Here is a 20,150-nt window from a genome sequence, read left to right on the forward strand (position 1 = left end):
GGAAATATTTTCAAAATTCCCCTACATCGTTTTCAGGAAAACCGATACTGATGTCTGCTCAAGGCACAACACGAAATTTCTCATAGTTCCACTTCATCGTTGTCAGGAAAACCGATACTGATGTCTGTTTAAGTTATAACGGGAATTCTCTCATAGCACCCGCAGTATTCGTTCCAACAGCATTTAACTGAAAAAAAAAATCACCCTTCCCTTTTATTCTCTGAAGATAACAGAAGGAGATGGACAACAGGAGATGATGACTTCCCTCTTTTCCACATTTTCCAAAGCAAACTGTAACCTCAGCAACAGCAATTCAGACTCAACTCTTCCACACGTAGAGAACGGCAGAGATATGACTAAGACGCTGGACCTAGCCCGAGATCTTCAGCCAATTACGCCGAAATTTAACCGAAAGGAGCCCGCGACGAGCTCGGACCGGTCCCCGCTGCCAGTGCCACGGAGATAAACAATATTAACCGTAACGCGGTCGCCCCCAAGGGGTCGCCGGGTAACGCTTCTCTCAAAGCCGATTAAAACTGGACCAAATCTCACGAAAATCTCGCAAAAACCTCCCTTCTTCAACCGTGCAACGGCTTAAGAAAACTCGGTAGAATGCTCAACACGTAAACGCCTCTAATTCACCATTGGCTCAAACCACACTAAAATTAAAATTTAGCCAATCTTAAACAAAACTAGAACTCCCTGTAGCCAACTAGAAAAAAGGTGATAAACCATGACCAAAATTCTAAGAAATTCAGAACTCTCTACAAGATGACAGACCCTTTCTTTCCTACGCAAAAAGGAATGTTTCCAACCTATAACTCTGTCAAATATCGCCGCCCTCTAGAACTATTCGCCCCTGAACGAGCAAAACACGTGTTTTCAACCCCTGCGAAAAGAGGAAAATGCAGCTGGCCACAACTGACCGTTTCGTGGGAAACAGAAGTAACGAGCCTCGCCCTTTTTTTTAAATCACACTCTTCAGCTAAAATGAGCTTTGCCATAAAGTTTAACAATACTAAATATTATACATTAATTCTTAAATAATAACAATACAAATTCATTAAACACAGTAAAGTAATATAATAATTGTACACAACAAAATAATACATAACAATTGTACACAACAAAATAATACATAACAATTTTCTATAACAAGATCATTGGCTCGTGAGTTACTTAGAAAACTATTTCTAGACATATATGACTTGCACTTTAAAGAATATTGCCTATTGTAAATATTTTTTTCCTCCTCATCAGGGCTATGTACATTACAAAATTCTTTTTCTGAAATTATACACTATGTGTCTACAAAGTTTAAGGAATGATGTTTTTTAAGAAGTAACAGTGAACCTTCAAGACAATTATAGATGGCGATAATTACATCCTAATCTACAGTTTTCTCTCCCTAAAAGTATCATCTACTTAGCATACTTCCCCATTGAAAATAATGGAAATCCAGTTAATCCGTTCCGCATCCCCAAAAATATCAACATAAAAATCAATTTTTCTAATATACATAACACTGGTAAATAATATAGCCGTAGTTTACCTTTATGATAGATCCCGACACCGAATCTTCTTTTGACTGCTTCTCGTTCATCCACACCAACAACAGCTTCTCAAAATTTTCTAGGCTTTTTGGACATTGCTTAGAAGTAACTGTAACTCCTTTGGCCACATCAAGTTTCTTAATTTCCTCCTTCTCCTTCAGAATAATCCACTCTTATACCACGCTTATGTCACTCTTACACCACGCTTATGTTTATCTATGATTTCTTTCTTAATTTCAACGGTCATGGCTTCCTTCTTTTTCTTTTCAGCACTATCTAAGGCAACAATCTCCTTGGGAGGCATCGTGAAATAATTATTTTCACGTTAAATGTAAAAAACAATTGTAAAAACAACCGCGCAAACACGTAGATCAAAGAACACTGAGTGATCTGACAAGGGGATTCTTTCATTTTCCAGTCTAAATATCTGTACTTTTCTAAATATCGTCTGCTTATTAATTGCATTTTTCTCTCTTTTGTTTTTGGCAACTATTGCAATGTTACGGACTTTTTCCTTTGGGGATTTGTAAAGGACAACATTTACAGGAGGAGAGTGTCGAACATTGATGACCTAAAAGCCAGAATTACAACCGCAATAGCCTCTGTGGATACCGACATGCTTGCCGGTACCTGGCGTGAAATTGAATATCGACTTGATATTCTCCGTGCGACGAAAGGGGCACACGTGGAAGTTCATTGACAAGGGTCATGAAACTTTTTGAGTCTATCTAACCATTTATGTTATTAATTTTAATCTATCTTTATTATTTTATGAGTTACTAAACATCAAAGTGGGTCCGGGACTTTATAAACACCCTGTATATATATCTACACATAATTTATCAGAAAACATCGTAAAACATGTATGTTTGAAGAACCAGTAAATTATTGAAAAAGTGTGGACGGTATCGTGAATGAGGCGAAAAGGTTACCGGAAGTATTTCGTGCATCAAATATGTAAGAAATACTAACCTCACTGTGATAATTTCTCCGGCAGACAAGTCGATACCGTTCATTTGGGCGATGAACAACGCGGCGACAGCTTCGTACAGAGCAGTGCCATCCATATTAACTGTTGCTCCGACTGGTAGAACAAACCTCGTAACCCGACAATCGATATTGTTGTTTTCCTCCAGACACTTGAACGTGATAGGCAGCGTAGCAGCACTTTAAAGACACAAGAAAATTAATTACATATAGTTACTCAATGTTGATGTAGGAAATTGTCATACACATATTTCACAAAATCACCATTTTTTTTTTTTTCTTTAATTAAATGCAAAACCCTGGTTAACTCTTTCACAACCAATCTGCCACACATGGCCCTACACTGAAACAACCAGAACCGCCCGAACACGGCCGAGATTGTTATCTTGTTTTCTTCCCTCCTCCTAAAGTATGCAGTAGCAGGTGCAGTTTCTCCAAATGCATTGTATCAGTTTATTGCAGTCAGCTTGTTCTAAGAGGTTTCTTATCTTTTGGTTGCTCGTGACATTTTATTGTTGATTCTTTTGTGGTACAGTGTGCTTTTAAGCTTTAAACAGCAATAAAAGTGCAGTTTAAAAATTTAAGGATTACGTTTATTTTTAATCAATTTATTCTTTCCTATAAAAATAACGGAAATAAACAAATCTCAGTCGTGATCACTACAAAGCCAGAAAGGCTTGTTGGTCTGACCTTCAGAATAGTTTTATAAAGAACGGGGTCAAAGTTTAATGGAATCTTTGTTAGAAAGTACAAAGTCATTCGAAATCTTCACACCTATTTTCTGCATTAATGGACGGAGAGGGGAGGAAATTGCTGTGAAATCGAAAAGTATTTCGGGCGGTTTGGTATTTTGAGGATACAGGTTAGCGAAGGGTTTGGATTTGAAAGAGTTAATCAAAACAAAGGAGGACAGTAACATGGAATCTGTGAGCCCGTAAAGCCTGCATTTCAGTTCTAAAAGTATGCTTTTCTTCATTGTTTCATTTTTTATAATTAAATGCAGCATAATTTATGAATAAATTAAATGATTTCATGGTGAATAAATTAATTGATTGCACAATAATTGCATCGTAAATGATGCATTGCGCAATCTCTTTGCAATAGATGATTTCTAAAAACTGAAATTTATTGATAGAATTATGATAATTAAAACTGCGTTGGGTATAAGATTTTCGTTCAACAAGAATAAACTAATCCCCTCCTAAAAAAGGAAACTTCAAAGATTCCAGCAGATTATGCAAAAGTTCTGCATATCATTCCAAGTGCAGTTTCGTTTTTCTACTAGGAAACCTGTCAGTGGACTGCCACTACCTACTGGAAATATTTCAGAAAGATATTTCTAAAATTTGAAAACTTGATTATTTAGACTAATTTAGTAATGCTTTATTAACATAAAATTTTTTGTAAATATTCATACAAACATTTAAATTACAATACTGTAATTTCGACTTGTGTATTTTCAACGTATCTATGCGACGTTGATTCAATAATTCAAAAGGTATCATTTAATGCAGAGAAATTTAACAATATTTTGTTATTACAGGTTATTAAAACGAAAAATCTTAAAAACTAATTTTCAAACTTTCATTTATGAAACATGTATTTGAGAGAATATTAGCTTCAAAAAAGATGTAAGGAGGAGACATTAAGGATACACTTCCAGGTTTTATGAGGTTGAGTTTGACCATCGGATATCTAATAAAAACTGTTATCCATCTCTATTAAATTCCATTAACTGGGTTTCTGCTGCCCTTTATTATAATCCATTACCATTCAAATTACTATTTTTTTCCGAGCAAATTCCTGAAGATTACGCCTTTCAAGTAATTGTGATATAAACACCATAGTATATTAAATTTTATCAAAATTATTAACAGAGATTTTAGAGAAAATCATGGCCTATACATATGACACTAGGCATTAATGTGATATACACTGAAAAAGTTCCGAAAAGTTCATCTTGAAATATAACCATAATTAGGAATCTTTATTTCTTCTTGGCATATAATCATGACTGGGAATCTTCAGCCATCATATTGTAAGGATCTTAAGTTTTACTAACGTTTATTTTATTTTAAATCTTTACTATCACTTCTTATTTTCTACTTCCGGCCAGAATTATAAGCGTTAAAGTAGTTATGCAAAGTTTGTCTGGCGAACGCCAAGTATTTAAGTTGTGGCTTTTTGCCAAGCGAGAGAGAGGAAGCAGTGAGTCGAAGCAGGCCGCTTACCTTAGAAGTTTTACGCAGTTGCTGGTTGCCTTCCAGGCCAAAGGTTTTAATCCTCTTGATAAATTTTAAACGTATTGTAGTGTTCACAGTTCTCTGTACTACATACGGCTTCCTGTTAATATAAGGCCAATCTTCCACGTTTATTATTTTAAAGTTAAATTAGAGTTTAGTTCTATTTTTTTATATTTTTACGTTAGACCCCAAGTAGCGGGTCTGTGTATTCCGAAGTACGGAATTTATTGTAAATAGAGAAAAATAAAGGGTTTTGTATACCCTTCTTGTGTATCCTGTCTACTTCCCCCAATTTTGAACATAGCTTTAGTAAGCTCTCTGTTCCGAGTCAGGTCCTTGCATGTTCCCGAAGAAGGTAAGACGGAACATTGAACCTGATAATATGTCACAACTGGGAATTCAGAGACATAGTATAATCATAACTGGGAATCAAAATTTCATCATCCCAGGTAAAACTGCAATGCAATTCTCAGTTTTATCTCGGTTCATAGATTACAGTTTACATGTAATAGATTTTCATGCATTACAGTTTATGGATTACAGATTACAGTTTTACCTGGATTCATGGTTTGGTTCTGCAAGAGGATTCAGCGAGTTCGTACGGAACGATAAAAGGAAAGGGAATTATTCTCGCTGCACGATAAAACTACCTGTTCACACGGCTGGTGTTGTGGTGCAGTTTCTAGCGCAAAATGTGTGCCAGTTCTCAACCGTCCTCCGTATTCACCTGATTTAGTGCCGGATGACTTTTTAATTCCCCAAATCAAACTTCATGTGAAGGGTCAAACGCTTCGATTGACGTAACCGATATTCAAGCCACAGAGACAGACAAGTTGAATGACATCAGTAAGGATTTTTCTATCAGTTTCATGCAGTTTTATGAACATTTTGTGCTTTGTACTCAAGTGTAGGGACTTTTTCCTGAGGTCTAAGCTAGAATAATTACTCAATATAGGGGGGAGACTATTTACAACAGTGAAAACCTTTCTTCTGACCTCTATAATACTCCCCATTTTAATCTTTCATTTAGCATTAATCCTAAATATTTCGCCTTACTGACTCTAGGAATTTCTTCAGAGAATAAAAAGAGCTTACTATTAATATTCAACTGTGTATTTTTCCTCCTTATCATTAATAATTGCGACTTGCTGGCATTAACAGCAATCTTCCACGTCATACACCACTTTTCTACCTCTGGCAGAGGCTCCTGTAACTTCTTGATTGCATGGTGTGCGTTTGTGGACTTTACGGCTAATGCCGTATCGTCCGCATAGCATCCAAGAAAGTGATTTCTGTCTGTTTCTGCACCCAAGTCTGTGATTTCAGTGATGTGAGCCCTAGGAAAATCATGAACGTAAAATAAATACAGGACGGGCCCTAAAATGGACCCACGTGGGACGCCTGCATTTATGGTGCGTAAACTGGAGAAGTCCTTTCCAATAGCCACAGTGAATTTCCTATTAGTGATGAAAAACATAATTAGCTGAATCAGCTCTCTATCCATAGGGAGATTTATAAGTTTATAATTAAGCCCCTCATGCCAGACGCGATCGAATGCCTTCCCCACGTCTAGCATGAGTAAGGCGATATGCACATTCTGTAATTTCCCCCGTGTTTATATTTGCCGGAGATAAGATCTTTCAAGTTATGAAAGATTAGGTGCCAGTATTTATGTAGGTAGAACATCCTCTTCCTTTTTTCAGGACACTACATTGCGCTGGACTGTTTAAGATGAGTTTATACGCTTATGTAACTGAAATAAACTTTCAGTTGTGATTTTCAACTTCCGAATAATTGCAAGTAATTTATAATAAATAATAGGTTATGAATGACAGATTATAGCTGAAATAACACACACTAATATTAACATAATAAGAGATTTCAGAAAGTTCTTCAAGATAGTTTCTGTAAAGTGAACGTAACAAACTGAAATGAACGCATTTTGTAACCTTATATCTTGAAAGTTGCCCATAAAAATAGTCCGAGTTTGAATGAAAATTAATCTGTAGAAGAACTGGCACAGAAAGATTCTGCTTGGTGATGTTGATGGAATAGTTGTTAGTGGTGATATACAGCTAACAACAGTTCCAGCCTATAGACAACTTCCACGAAGAATAAAAAAGAGATCAAAATAAAATATTCCTCTGTATGGGAAAAAAAAAAACTATATGTGCTACAATTTTCATTAACAAATTTCTAAAAGTTAGTACAGAACACATTAAATTTGAAATACACGTTTTCTGGATCAATTAAGCTATTTTAGAAGGACAGTCATTTTTATCTTTTAATATTTAAAATAAAACTAAATAACGAAAAAACATGTCACATCTGGTTGATTTGACTGACTGAATGAAAAGGAATTTGAAATTAAAAATAAGGAGGCAGTCAGAGAAAAATAAATAAAAAAAAAAGGCAGAGATCTAATTGGTCAGGTTTATCAACAACTCATCAGTGAGGATTTCTAGAGAAAAAAACACAATAACTACAGATAAACTCACCTAGATGCCGTACCAAGCGCTGTCACCCAAGCTTGAAGCATACCTTTGAAGAATGTCCATGGGTTTTTTCGCGTGATAAGAAAATATATTCCTGGCAATGTTATAATACCATGTATAAGGAGACCAACGATGACAGTTAACATATATAAGCCTAGCTGCTGGGCAGTAACAGCCAAGTCTTCAATATCCATGATGTTTCCTATAATCAAAAACATGATTCCAATGGGAGAATACCTGTCAGAAAAAAATATTAAAATTAGTTTTCCAATGAAAATAAATGGTAAAATGTTATTTTCAGCACGATTCTGAATTTTTTCACTTTTCTTTATTTAGCTTACTCATGGTGTCTGTCGGTATCTACAAAAGTTTGCCATCGATTTTAAAACTATTTCCTGATAAGTTTTCGAGCTGGAATGTTGCATAAACACTGCTTGTGGATGGCAATACAACGCAGTGAAGCCATTTTTTCCATCCAAATTTGATTTTTTTAAAAATTTAATGCTGAAAAGACTTTTCGAGCATATCTTCGTTTAAAAAGAATAAATTAAAAATCTCAAAATTCTACTGTACGCACCATCAAATGAGTGACGTTCTTATATTTTGGCTTATTTTTAAAAACCTTCCAATTCAATTTCCGTCGTTTATTATTTTAAAATTTCAATATCTAAAAATGTATCATCTCTAATTCAGAAATTTTCGTTGATTATAAAACAAGCTCTTCGCTTTCTTTGGAGAAAAGAATGAAAAAATAAATAATTAAAAATTGGGAGATTTCGTCAATCAAAGTTGTTAAGAACTTTATTTATTATTAGTAATTAGATATGTCAGAAGCATAGGTACTATCGAATGCTAATTGCTTGTTATTAACTTCATACTCAAGAGTACTTATGCTGATGCTTTGAAAACTGGCAGCTTGTGAGTCTACTAATCGTCGTTTACATGGCTTTATATTGCTGAAAGAGTTTGTCCATGAAAATGTCCAAAAGTATTTTATTATCCTCATATTTTCATCTACAATGTACGAAAATCAAATTGCAATAATGTAAGAGCACTCCGTTATGGTATCGTATTTCCCAAGTTCACAAGTACTTACTGGCATGGACAACATTTCCAATCCTTCGTTTTAAAATACGGAACACGCCCATAAAGCAAAGCGCAACTCGAACTGACTTGAGATATGAAAATCAAATTTGGGCGACTTGAGATAAATAAATATTGGACTTCATTAATAAATATCTGATGTATACACCATATGACTTCCTTGTACGGCATTTTAAATTATGCACATTTTTTTTGCTGCACTTCATTTAAACGTATATCCTCGAATTTCTTTAGAGATATATTCTCCTTCAATCACTTCGCGGCAAGGCAAAAATACATAAACATTTAAAATAGCTCCATTCAAAATTTTAAAATACAGAAAAACATAAAACGCCAAATATAGTTAAAAACAGATAAAAAACAATTTTTGCAATTAAAATTAGATTTTGTACACAAAAACAAGCAATTTGGCCAGCGGATAGAAAGACAAGATTTTCGGTGCACAACAATGAAAGTTACCATTTCGTCCTACTGAGCAGAAGACTACTAAGAGTTACAAATATAAAAGAAAAAGCGGTCTCGTTAAGTCTAGCCCCATTTTTAAATTGTTGATAATTCTACAACTATTGATGCAGATTAAAAGCCATAAAAACCTTTACCGGAACATAAGAACAACATATTTCAATCACCTTTCTAACCAAAACATGTACAGTTTACCGACATACTAGAATAAAAAAAGAGTTTACTGAGCCTAGTAAGAGAGTGAATATATATATATATATATATTATCAGGTTCTGTGTTCCTCCTTACTTGCTTTGGGAACATTAAATGTCCTGACTCGGAACAGGGAGCTTACTAAAGCTATGTTCAATAAATTTGGGAAGTAGATAATACACACAGGAAGGGTATACGAAACCCTTTATTTTTCTCTCTTTACAATGATTTCCGGACTTCGGAATACAGAGACCAACCACTTGTGGTCTGAACGTAAGAATCTAAAAATATTAACTAAACTCTAACTAAACTTAACTTTGGATTAATCAAACAAGTGCCTACTCCAAGATTGGCCGTATATTAGCAAAAAAGCCATATGTAGTACAGAGAACTGCTAACACTACGATACGTTTAAAATTATCAAGAGGATTAAACCTCTGGCCTTGAAGGCAACCAGCAACCGAGTAAAACTACTATGGCAAGCGACCTGCTTCTAATAGCTCCTTCCTCTCTCTTGCTTGGCAAAAAGCCACAACTTAAGTACTTGGCGTTCGCAAGACAAATTTGCATAAATAAGTTAAAGCTTTTAATTCTGGCCGGAAGTAGAAACTAAGAAGTGATAGTAAAGATTTAAAATAAATAAACGTTAGTAAAACTTAAGATCCTTACATACTTCCCGCCAGAGTTAATTAGTTTGAAACTTAGGTCTAAAACGACCTTGTTGAAAACTTTTAGCTCTAGAATCTAACGCGAGGCCAATCTTTTACAAACATTTCTCACTAGAAACTAGAAATTAAAAAAAAAAGTCGTTTTTACATTATCAACTCCATGGACAATTACTTTTCATCTGTACTGCATCTAAACAGGAGTTCTTAGTTGAAATCTGGTTCCTTCCAGAGATCTGGAAGGAAAACTAGTTTAATGAAATGTTACACAATTAAATGGCAAGTAACATGAATACTTATATTTCTCTTAACATTCTTATTTCATTAATGACGTTATTTAATTATCTCCCCGTGCTCTCTGACATGTGTTGTAAAGGAAAACACCAAACACGAACGTGTTTATGTACAAGTGTTCAACACTACCGCCTGCAATCAAAACACTAACGTGTTAAAATTCAACATAACAAGACCTCATAACACACCTTATATTCATCTCTAAACCCTGAGGTACTATTCTGAAAGTGGCTAACTCTGAAGTGTAGCGTCAGAGAGCCTAACTACATTCATTCAACCTTTAACACATATTCACAATAATTTGCTCTTTTTACAGTCACACGAATAAGATAAAATTTTTGGCATTACTTTCACTTTTAACATATCACAGTATTTCTTAACGTTTAAAATAACAGTTCACATTGTATATAAGGACATATTAACATGCCGTTAAATTTACGCATTTTAAAACATACATTAGTAGTACATTGTTAACTTCTATTCTTTTCCAAGCAAGTGCCAATACTTCTATATTGAAATACTACATTTCAAAAGTCTTTCAGACTAAAACTTCTTACTTGCCAGAATCTTTTAAATAAAATTTTATACAATAACTTTTACAATATTCAAGTATTTACACATTCCTATTATACACTAATTTTAGTTTTACTCGCGAGTAATTGAAAAACATAATACCAAAATAGGTAACAACTCATTTCTCGCCTTTTTGGCGATAAAGGTAGACCTCACATGTGGTAAAACGTCTTGAATTCTGCCACTTGCAGTAAGAATGAAAGATTAACTTAAGGTTTCAAAGTAACATAAAGATTTACTTATCTTTGTGATATTCGGACATCCTTTTTTCTGCCCAGTCCTGGAAGGTAGCGAAGATTACGGTTTGGTTTATCTTCCTTCTTGTGCGGGTTCGCCCTTCAGTTCCTTCCTCCATGAGCTTTCTTTTCCTTCCAGTTTGGTCACCCTTGAAGACCTTCTTTTTAGCCTCTGCCTGTGGTCTTGGCGGAACCGGGACAACTCTCTCTCGTTCCTGCTTGGATCTCGTTGCTGGCTGTTTCCTTGTTTCTTTGCCTCCGCAGCTGGTGTTCCTTCATCAATTCGTCGACATTTGCTGCGTAGACTCCTGTCCGATGGGTAGATCTTCCGTTTTGGAGCCGGGTTATAGTTGCCGTCATTTCTCCTGGCTCTCTTTGCATTCGTAGTACTTCTCCCTTCTTCATTCTGGGGGTGGTAGTGCTCTCTCTTTTCTTGTCGGTGGAACGGCTTCTTTTTCTTGTTACCTTCAATTTTCCAACGGGGAAACTTTCTTTTCAATTGCTCCTGCCTCCTAATGGCTTGCCCTTGTGATTGTCGTTGTTCCACATCTGGAGCTTGTGCCTGCAGTGCCTGCCGTGCCGAATCCTGCAAAAGATCTTTAAATATTTGCATTTTATTACGATTATAGAATGGTTTTATCTGGTCAATATTTGCGGAGCATGTTTCACCATTCCTGGCTTTTAACACCACTACAGCCTGAGTTATTTTTTCTATGACATATGGTCCTTCAAATCGTGGAACAAATTTGGCAGTTTTATCTTCTGGTGCTGAAAAAAGTGCATGCTTAATTTTAACACTTCATCTCCTATTTTATAAGTTACTCCCTGTCGTTTCATATCATAATAAAGTTTCTGTTTTCTCTGTGCTACTTCAGTGTTCTTTTTTGCTTCTTTAATTAATTTTTCTATATTGCCCATTTTAAATTCTGGGGCTCTTTGTTGAACATAAAATAATTTATCTAACGGCGTTATAATCTTTCTGCCTAAAAATAACTCAGCAGGAGTTTTGGCCGTTGCATCATGTTTTGCGGTCCTAAGGGCGAAAGCTAATTCATTGACATAGTTATCCCAGCTTTTATGAAAATTTTTAACATAACTACGGATAATTTTCACTATATTTCTATTGACCCCTTCGCTATATTTGATTGCGGCCGATATGGGACCATTTTTAAATAACGTATGCCCAGTTTTTGGAAGGAACAATTTCGGTCCACTTACTAAAATGATCAACCATAACAAGGAGATACCGACTTTTACTTAACTGACTTTTTGGGAAAGGGCCCAATAAATCGATGCCAATTATTTCATTTGGAAATTCGGATTTAATGCTATTTAGAAACCCGGTCGGGCGGAAATTAATATAATTAACTGCTTGACATGTTGGGCAGGACTGGACATACGCCCTTGTTAACTTTTGCAGTTCAGGAAAATAAACTGCTTCGCGTACGCGTTGGATGGTTTTTCGCTAAAGTAGTCATGTATTTGGTAGAAGTTATGTTCCTTAGAATTTCTTCGATAATAGGTAACGGATATACCGGATGTTTAGTCATGGAGTTTAATTTACGATAGTCAATTGCAAAACGCCACCTTTTTGGATGTGTTACCGGATAGTCATTATTTTTCTTACATAACACAACCGGGCTAGCATAACTACTTGAGATGGGCGTTATGATCTTTTTACGTAACATATCTCTAATGTGCCACTCTATAATTTTTTCTTTATTCTTGTCATATCGGTATGGTATCGGTATGGCGAACTGGCAGTGAATCTCCGGTGTCGATACTATGGTTAGTAACTTAAGCTAAAGGGCAGTCGTGTAACTCCTTCAGTATATTTAATCTAAGACTAGCTGGGATAACAGGTCGAAATTCGTTGTTGGAATTTGTAGTTTTTGTATAAAATAATAGACCATGTATTAGTTCGTAATGGGCCGACCTATTTCTTATCGCCACAATATCTTGGTGGCTAAAATTTTCAGGATCCTTTAAATACTCATAAATGTTTTTAAATTCAGGATCCTCACCCAGTTCGGTTATTACAGTTTCTCGGGAATTTATCGTACATGCTGTGAGCATTGTCACCTTTACAGTATTACCTTCTTCATCTATTTTTATTCTGGATAGGGCATCTGCTACGATATTTTCCTTTCCGGGGGTGTGCTTGATTACCAGATTATACTCTTGTAACTTGAGTGTCCATTTTATTAACCTTGGGGATAGGTTTTTCCCTGAGTACAATCTAGTTACCGCCGCATGATCAGAATACACTGTTATTGGCGCCCTTCCAAAATAGACTCGGAACGTTTGCACTGCTAACAGAGCTGCAAGTGCCTCTCTCTCAGTCGCGGAATAATTTCTTTGTGTCTGATTTAAAGTTCGACTAAAAAATGCCACGGGCTGCTGATTTTGCGAAAGTACCGCTCCTGCCGCATAATCCGAAGCATCCGCTGAAATTTCTAAATTCTCATCATTTTCAGGAAATTTCAAAACAGGGGCTTGCGTTAATGCTTGCTTTAATTTTTCGAAAGCACTATTGGCTTCGGCCGTCCACGAGAATCTTGCCTTTTTCCTTTTTAATTTTAACAATGGTTCAGCAATAGTTGCAAAATCTTTTATAAAGGACCTATAATATGAACAAAGTCCTAGAAAAGAAGAGAGTTTCTTCGCCGTATTTGGCGGCGGATACTTTTGCACAGCGATTATTTTTCATTCGTCTGTCTCGATTCCTTTCTGAGATATTTTGTAACCTAAGTATTTTAATTCAGGGGCTGCAAATTTGCACTTTTCGACATTAACTTTTAGACCGGCCTCATTTAATAATGAAAACACCTGTCTTAAATCCTGTACATGTTGGTCCAGATTATCACTAGTAATAATGATATCGTCTAAATAGATAAATGTGGACTTTCCAAGAACAGGCCTTAGCACAATGTCCATACATCGCTGAAATGTTGCCGGTGCCCCTGAAAGGCCAAACGGCATACGCAGGAATGCATAAAAGCAGTCTTAGGCACATCTTCCGGTCTAACCCCTATTTGAAAATAACCAGTCGTTAAGTCTAAAGTAGTCATGTATTTGGTAGAAGTTATGTTCCTTAGAATTTCTTCGATAATAGGTAACAAATATGCCGGATGTTTAGTCATGGAGTTTAATTTACGATAGTCAATTGCAAAACGCCACCTTTTTGGATGTGTTACCGGATAGTCATTATTTTTCTTACATAACACAACCGGGCTAGCATAACTACTTGAGATGGGCGTTATGATCTTTTTACGTAACATATCTCTAATGTGCCACTCTATAATTTTTTCTTTATTCTTATCATATCGGTATGGTATCGGTATGGCGAACTGGCAGTGAATCTCCGGTGTCGATACTATGGTTAGTAACTTGAGTAAATCCTGGAATATCACTAAATAACGAAGCAAATTCACTTACCACTTGTCGAATTTTTTGTTGCCCTTCCTTAGGCAGGTGGTCGAGGTTTAACGTTGGTGGTTCTCTTTTTTCTTCTCGAACTGGTTTCATCGTCAGCTTACGGGACGCTTCGTTAAAATCCAGCATTGCTTCTGCCTCTGAAAGTCTATCCCTAAGATGACATGTGCTTGCAAATTCTTTACGATAAAAAACATAATCTTTACTTGCTCGTCCTTGATACGAATGTATAACGGTAATTTACCTATGCACTTGCATCTTTCTCCCTGCGCAGCTAACACTGTCGTATTATCCGAATTATATATGCGGTATTTACGAAAATACTTCCTAAAAAATCTTCTGCCACACAGGAACACTGCGCGCCTGTATCCAGGAGTGCGGTGGCTGGGATGTTATTCACCAACACTTCAATTTTTGGAAGAGTCAAATTTTTCACCATCACTGTATTTAACTTGAAGGAAGAGGGATTTTCTTGGCCTTCGGAATTCCGCACCCTCCCGTCAGCAGAAATCCGTTTTAGTTTAAATCTTGTTTCTTCCTTTCCATGCCTTCCTTCTTTTTCCACTGGCCTTCAGATTTTTTTCCTGGCTTACTATTGAACTGTCGACGTTCGCCGGTTGTTTTTAGATACTCGGGTTTCCTTGCCCACTGATTCGCTTTGCTTCCGTAGCCGTGTTCTTGACTTTGCTGTGGTCTTGGCGCACCAAATTGGCTTCGTTGCTCATACTGACGTCTTCTTTCAATGTCCGCCGTTCTTCTACTTTCAAACTGGATTGCTAGCTCAAATAACTTTTCCAGTGTAGTCGGATTCCTTAATTCAATAAAGTCTTGTACTTGGGGAAGTAACCTCGGCAAATTCACTTGAATTATCTCAGGATCCGGACGGTTTCCATACAAGAGTTTGAAAACGTGAATTTTTCTTAAAATAAAGCTTGAGAGATTTTCAATTCGTTTCTGGTATATGCTGAAAAGTTCCGCTTCTAATCTTGCACGATCTCTTAGGACAGGGAAGGCTTTTACTAAGGCGGTCTTAAAATTTTCGTAAGTATAGGTGGGACTTCCCGCTTGACCCAAGAGGCTTCTGCCTATACATTTGAACCAATTAAGCGCTTGGCCCCTCAAAACGCTGGTAGCTAAGGTGACTTTCTGGAACTCATGCACTGGATACAGCATGAAGTGGCCATCCAATTTTTCCAAAAAACTGGTTACCGGTGAGTTTCCATTAAATATTGCTTCTGGTTTCATCAATGCACGCATGGTCTGGACGATGTAACCAAATCCTTCCAGGGCGGCAGCTGGCATTTCTGGATTCTGAGCCGCTTCTGCAGGCAGCACAGGTTCTTCTTGAAACTCGGCCATGGTTATTCTTCTTCGTCGGGCGCCACTATCAGGTTCTGTGTTCCTCCTTACTTGCTTTGGGAACATTAAATGTCCTGACTCGGATCAGGGAGCTTACTAAAGCTATGTTCAATAAATTTGGGAAGTAGACAATACACACAGGAAGGGTATACGGAACCCTTTATTTTTCTCTCTTTACAATGATTTCCGGACTTCGGAATACAGAGACCAACCACTTGTGGTCTGAACGTAAGAATGTAAAAATATTAACTAAACTCTAACTAAACTTAACTTTGGATTAATCAAACAAGTGCCTACTCCAAGATAGGCCGTATATTAGCAAAAAAGCCGTATGTAGTACAGAGAACTGCTAACACTACGATACGTTTAAAATTATCAAGATGATTAAACCTCTGGCCTTGAAGGCAACCAGCAACCGAGTAAAACTACTATGGCAAGCGGCCTGCTTCTAATAGCTCCTTCCTCTCTCTTGCTTGGCAAAAAGCCACAACTTAAGTACTTGGCGTTCGCAAGACAAATTTGCATAAATAAACTTTTAATTCTGGCCGGAAGTAGAAAATAAGAAGTGATAGTAAAGATTTAAAATAAAATAAACGTTAGTAAAACTTAAGATCCTTACAATATAATGTTGAATGATCAAAAATTCACTTAGCTCGAAAATAAGTTTTTCTAATACTTGCGTAATAGCTGCAAAGTAAGATAATAATAATTTATTTACTAACAAAATATTGATTATATTATCTCCTAATATAAATTCAGTAGAAGTATCAAAAAAGAGGAACCCATATGTTGAAAGTTTAATTCCGAAAACTGTGTTTTAAAGTAACTTGAATGTAAATTATGAAAAAAAGTTTTACGGGGACTTAAATTTAAATCCTGAATAACAAAATTTCAAACTTTGAAGAAGAAATTAAAATTAAAAACAAGAATTATCGCTATTGATCTGAAATTAGTTGACTTTTCAAGAGGAACTAATCAACTCCCGTTCAATGAACAATAATTAATAAACGCGAAGGTGTTTCGTCTTTTATTCAAGTAAGAATGATGATGCCAAACTGGCAAATTAAGTTAGGCCAAAATTGTAGTTCCGTGAAGTGATGGGATTTATAACCAAAGTAGAGTACCAAAGAACTCATTCTGAATGAAGCATTTTCGCTAATACAAGATTCTTTATAAATTTGAGTGAAAAGCAATTTATGTAGTAAAATTTACAAAATACTTGAGTAAATGTCTCCCGATACCTTCGCTTTTATGCATGTTAATTTAAGACTATTTGTATAGAAATAAACAGAAATAATCTTAATTGGAATTATGAAATAGAACTCAAAGTAATCGAAATAAACATGAGAAAATTAAGAAACATAACAACGCTATCTTTGCAAAAACAAATCTAATAAAAATTGAAATATACGAGGGCTATCCAGAAAGTAGATTACGTTTTGGAATAAAAAAATAAACAAAGTATAGGAAACAAATTTTATTATATACAGATGAAAGCCACACTCAAATACTACTTTTCTACATAGTCACCATACAAATTAAGGCATTTATCGTAGCGATGTACGAGCTTGGAAATTCCTTCGTCGAAAAATTCGGCCGCCTGCGCCTTCAACCACTTCGTTACCTCTTCTTGCACAAAACTTGTGGTAACCAAGCTTTTCGCTGATGATTTCGTGCAACAAACTTCGCGAAATTTGTGGAAAACTCAAAGAAAGTTCCGTTATTGTGAAATTTCGATTTTCACGGACTTTAGCATCGACTTTTTCGAGAAGTTCGGCGGTCACTATGCTGGGTCTCCCACTTCGATCTTCGTCGTGAACATTGGTTCGGCCATTTTGAAATCTTATGACCCACTGACGCACTCCACCTTCAGTGATAATGTTGTCCCCATACACTTCACGAAGCTGCCGATAGATTTCTATCGGTTTACAGTTTTTTGCAGTCAGAAACCTTATTACTGAGCGCACCTCGCGGGATTTTCAATTAACGCAGACATTTCAAACCGTCACAGTATCTGAACGGAGCACAGCACGAACCTCTCACTAGCACGGCTAGATGCAGACTGAGCTGCGCAACGCTCTGACCCCAAGATGGCCGCGCTAGCCCCGCCCCTAGCGGACACAGACGGAAACGTAATCTACTTCCTGGATGGCCCTCGTATATATAATAAGAAAGTAAAATGTGACATGTACATGAAGATATAAAAGGCCAAAAAGTGCATTAATTAACTCACGTTCTTTCTAGTGGGGAAAGTTTTCTCTTCTGTGACTTACTCAGAAGGTGTGTGTCCGAAAATCCCTTATCGGCAGCGGGGATACTTTGAATTATTTCAGGTGGTGAAACTTGTGAGAAGTAATTTATGGCACGTGAGAAGGGCTAGGAATGTTTGAGAGATGTTTCTTGCGGAGTTCTTATGTGAGTGAAAACGTCTGTTAAAATTTTGAATATACTAATTAGTGAATGGAAATTAATTAGTTTCTGGCTAATTGTCGTGTCGGAACGAGGAAGAATATTAGAAAAGGAAAAAGTACTTTTCACTGTCAATGGAGCTATTTGACAGACTAAAGATTATGAAATAGGCTCACTTTTTTAGTAACAGCATAAGAAAAGTCTGAAAACAAGTAGCTTTTTACATTATATACAATTTTGTAATTACACTATGTACAAATCCTCGAACCGATAGTCATCCCACTTATACCGCCTTCTCAGGTTTAGGAACAAATTATCATATCCCTATCAGTTAAATGATTTAGAGTGAGTATTTAATGTCTGCCTTTTTTGGGTATTAGATTATTTTTGAGAATTTTAATAAGGAGCAAAATTTCGCGTTGTAGATCTATCGTATTTGTGCAAATATTTTTAATACGTTGTATTTGATTTAATATTGTATTACTAATAACTTTTTTGGAGATATTGGAAGTCCAAGTTATTAATTTGTTAGTCTTGAAATTGAAGTTTCTTGTTTTGTAAAACAGTAAAATTTTTTGTAGTTAATGATTTTAAGATCGAGATAGTCGATGTTATTTTGCGAATAATTAGTTTTATTAAGTGTAAGGCATTCTGGATAAATCTCGGAGTATTCAATCTTATTAAAATTATTAAATATTATAAGAACATCTATATATCTGTAAGTGTGCTTGTAGTAATTTAATTCTTGTTGTTGTAAATTTTTTTGGAAGGTAAATTCTTTGATAAATAAAAAGATATTATAGATCGCAGTACTGAAATGTGAGCCCATTGGAAGTCCTCTGACTTGCTTAAAAAGCTGATTTTGAAATTTAATGTAGTTATGAAAAAAGGGTGCATTTCAGGTAGGTTTTCCATTTACTAAAATTCATAATCGTGAGCATAGCAGGGAAGAGTTTAGGCAGATCTAGTAGACTAGTATAGATTTCTTCTGAAGGAAGTGAGGTATATAAGTTTTCAAAGTCATAGCAGTTAATGTTTTGTATGTCAATTGTTTGAATGGCATTAATGCCAGGAGTGTTATTATGAATGATCCAGCAATAGTTATGATTAGTGTAACAATCGTTGAAAATAAATTTACAAATTTTTTTAGCTGAATTGCAAAATAATAGTCTACATTTTTCTTATAGTTATTAGTTCCATTTGCTATAAATCTGGATTTTAATGGTGTTTTATGGAATTTGGGAAGTGTATAGAGGTTAGTAAATCTGTTGTAGCTTGGATTTAAAGAAATATTTAGTTTTTTATGAAAAGTTTTAATTCTGTTTATTATAGATGTTTCTGTAAGGTTTGCTAATTGATAAGTAGATGCGTTGAAAAGTTCTTTATTAATAATTCATGCGTAGAATTGTTTTCATATAATGCTAAAGTTATTATTTGCTTTATCTATTTTTGTAATAGTAAAAAGTTTTTTTTTAAATGTTTTATATCAGACAGTAGTTGTGATCAATTTAATATACTTTGAAACTTGAGGTGCGTTTAAGTATTTCTTCTTTCCATTTCAAAAAGGTATCAGTAGGTAAATTCAGTTGATAGCTTGCTTTAACTATAAATTCGTTGATGCTGTTTTCGAAAGTCTTGTCACAGTAATTTTTGTTTATGGGTCTGACTGGTCTAAATTTTACTCCATAACTCATTAGTGCTTTTAGTTGATCGTTTTGTATGATACCCAGGTTTCCAGTAATTATGTACTGGTGATGAGCATCTACGTAAGTACTGTAAATTAGTAATTTGCAATGTCATTCGGCTGACTCATCTATTTCATAGTGGTTAGTAAGCAAGTTGCTTAACGTCTTTTGATATTTAAACGCAACTATTGGTATGGTGTCTACAGCTGGGAAGCAAACTTTACATTCGTTGAAGATTCCAGAGAATCGAATATTTTCAAACTGCGGATGTAGAAAATTGACTTTAAAATAAATTTTGCGTAGAGCCAGACAATTAGAAAGTCTGAATTTACAAAAATCAAGAACCATGTCTTTAACAATTTGTATTTCGTCGTAGTTTTCATGAATGAATTTATTAGTTCAAGAGTGTAACCAACTGAGGAGTTTCTTGGGGAAGTTTTCAGAATTAAAAAAAAAA

General features: G+C 35.6%; 1 protein-coding gene across 2 annotated transcripts in view; it reads right to left on the reverse strand.

Moving 5' to 3' along the window:
- The window catches only part of LOC118189234 (excitatory amino acid transporter 2-like), a 130,902-nt gene that overhangs the window by 11,765 nt on the left and 98,987 nt on the right, over window positions 1–20,150 (reverse strand). For both annotated transcript variants that reach the window (XM_035359806.2, XM_035359808.2), the window contains 2 exons: window positions 7,282–7,515; window positions 2,526–2,720 (listed from right to left, as the gene is read on the reverse strand). In XM_035359806.2, coding sequence (XP_035215697.2) covers window positions 2,526–2,720; window positions 7,282–7,515 — 429 coding nt within the window. The remainder of the gene's footprint in view (window positions 1–2,525; window positions 2,721–7,281; window positions 7,516–20,150) is intronic.

Source organism: Stegodyphus dumicola, chromosome 1 (genome assembly GCF_044657685.1).
Source record: "Stegodyphus dumicola isolate Sdum_Otavi_A_Nest chromosome 1, ASM4465768v1".
Taxonomy (NCBI): Eukaryota; Metazoa; Arthropoda; class Arachnida; order Araneae; family Eresidae; genus Stegodyphus; species Stegodyphus dumicola.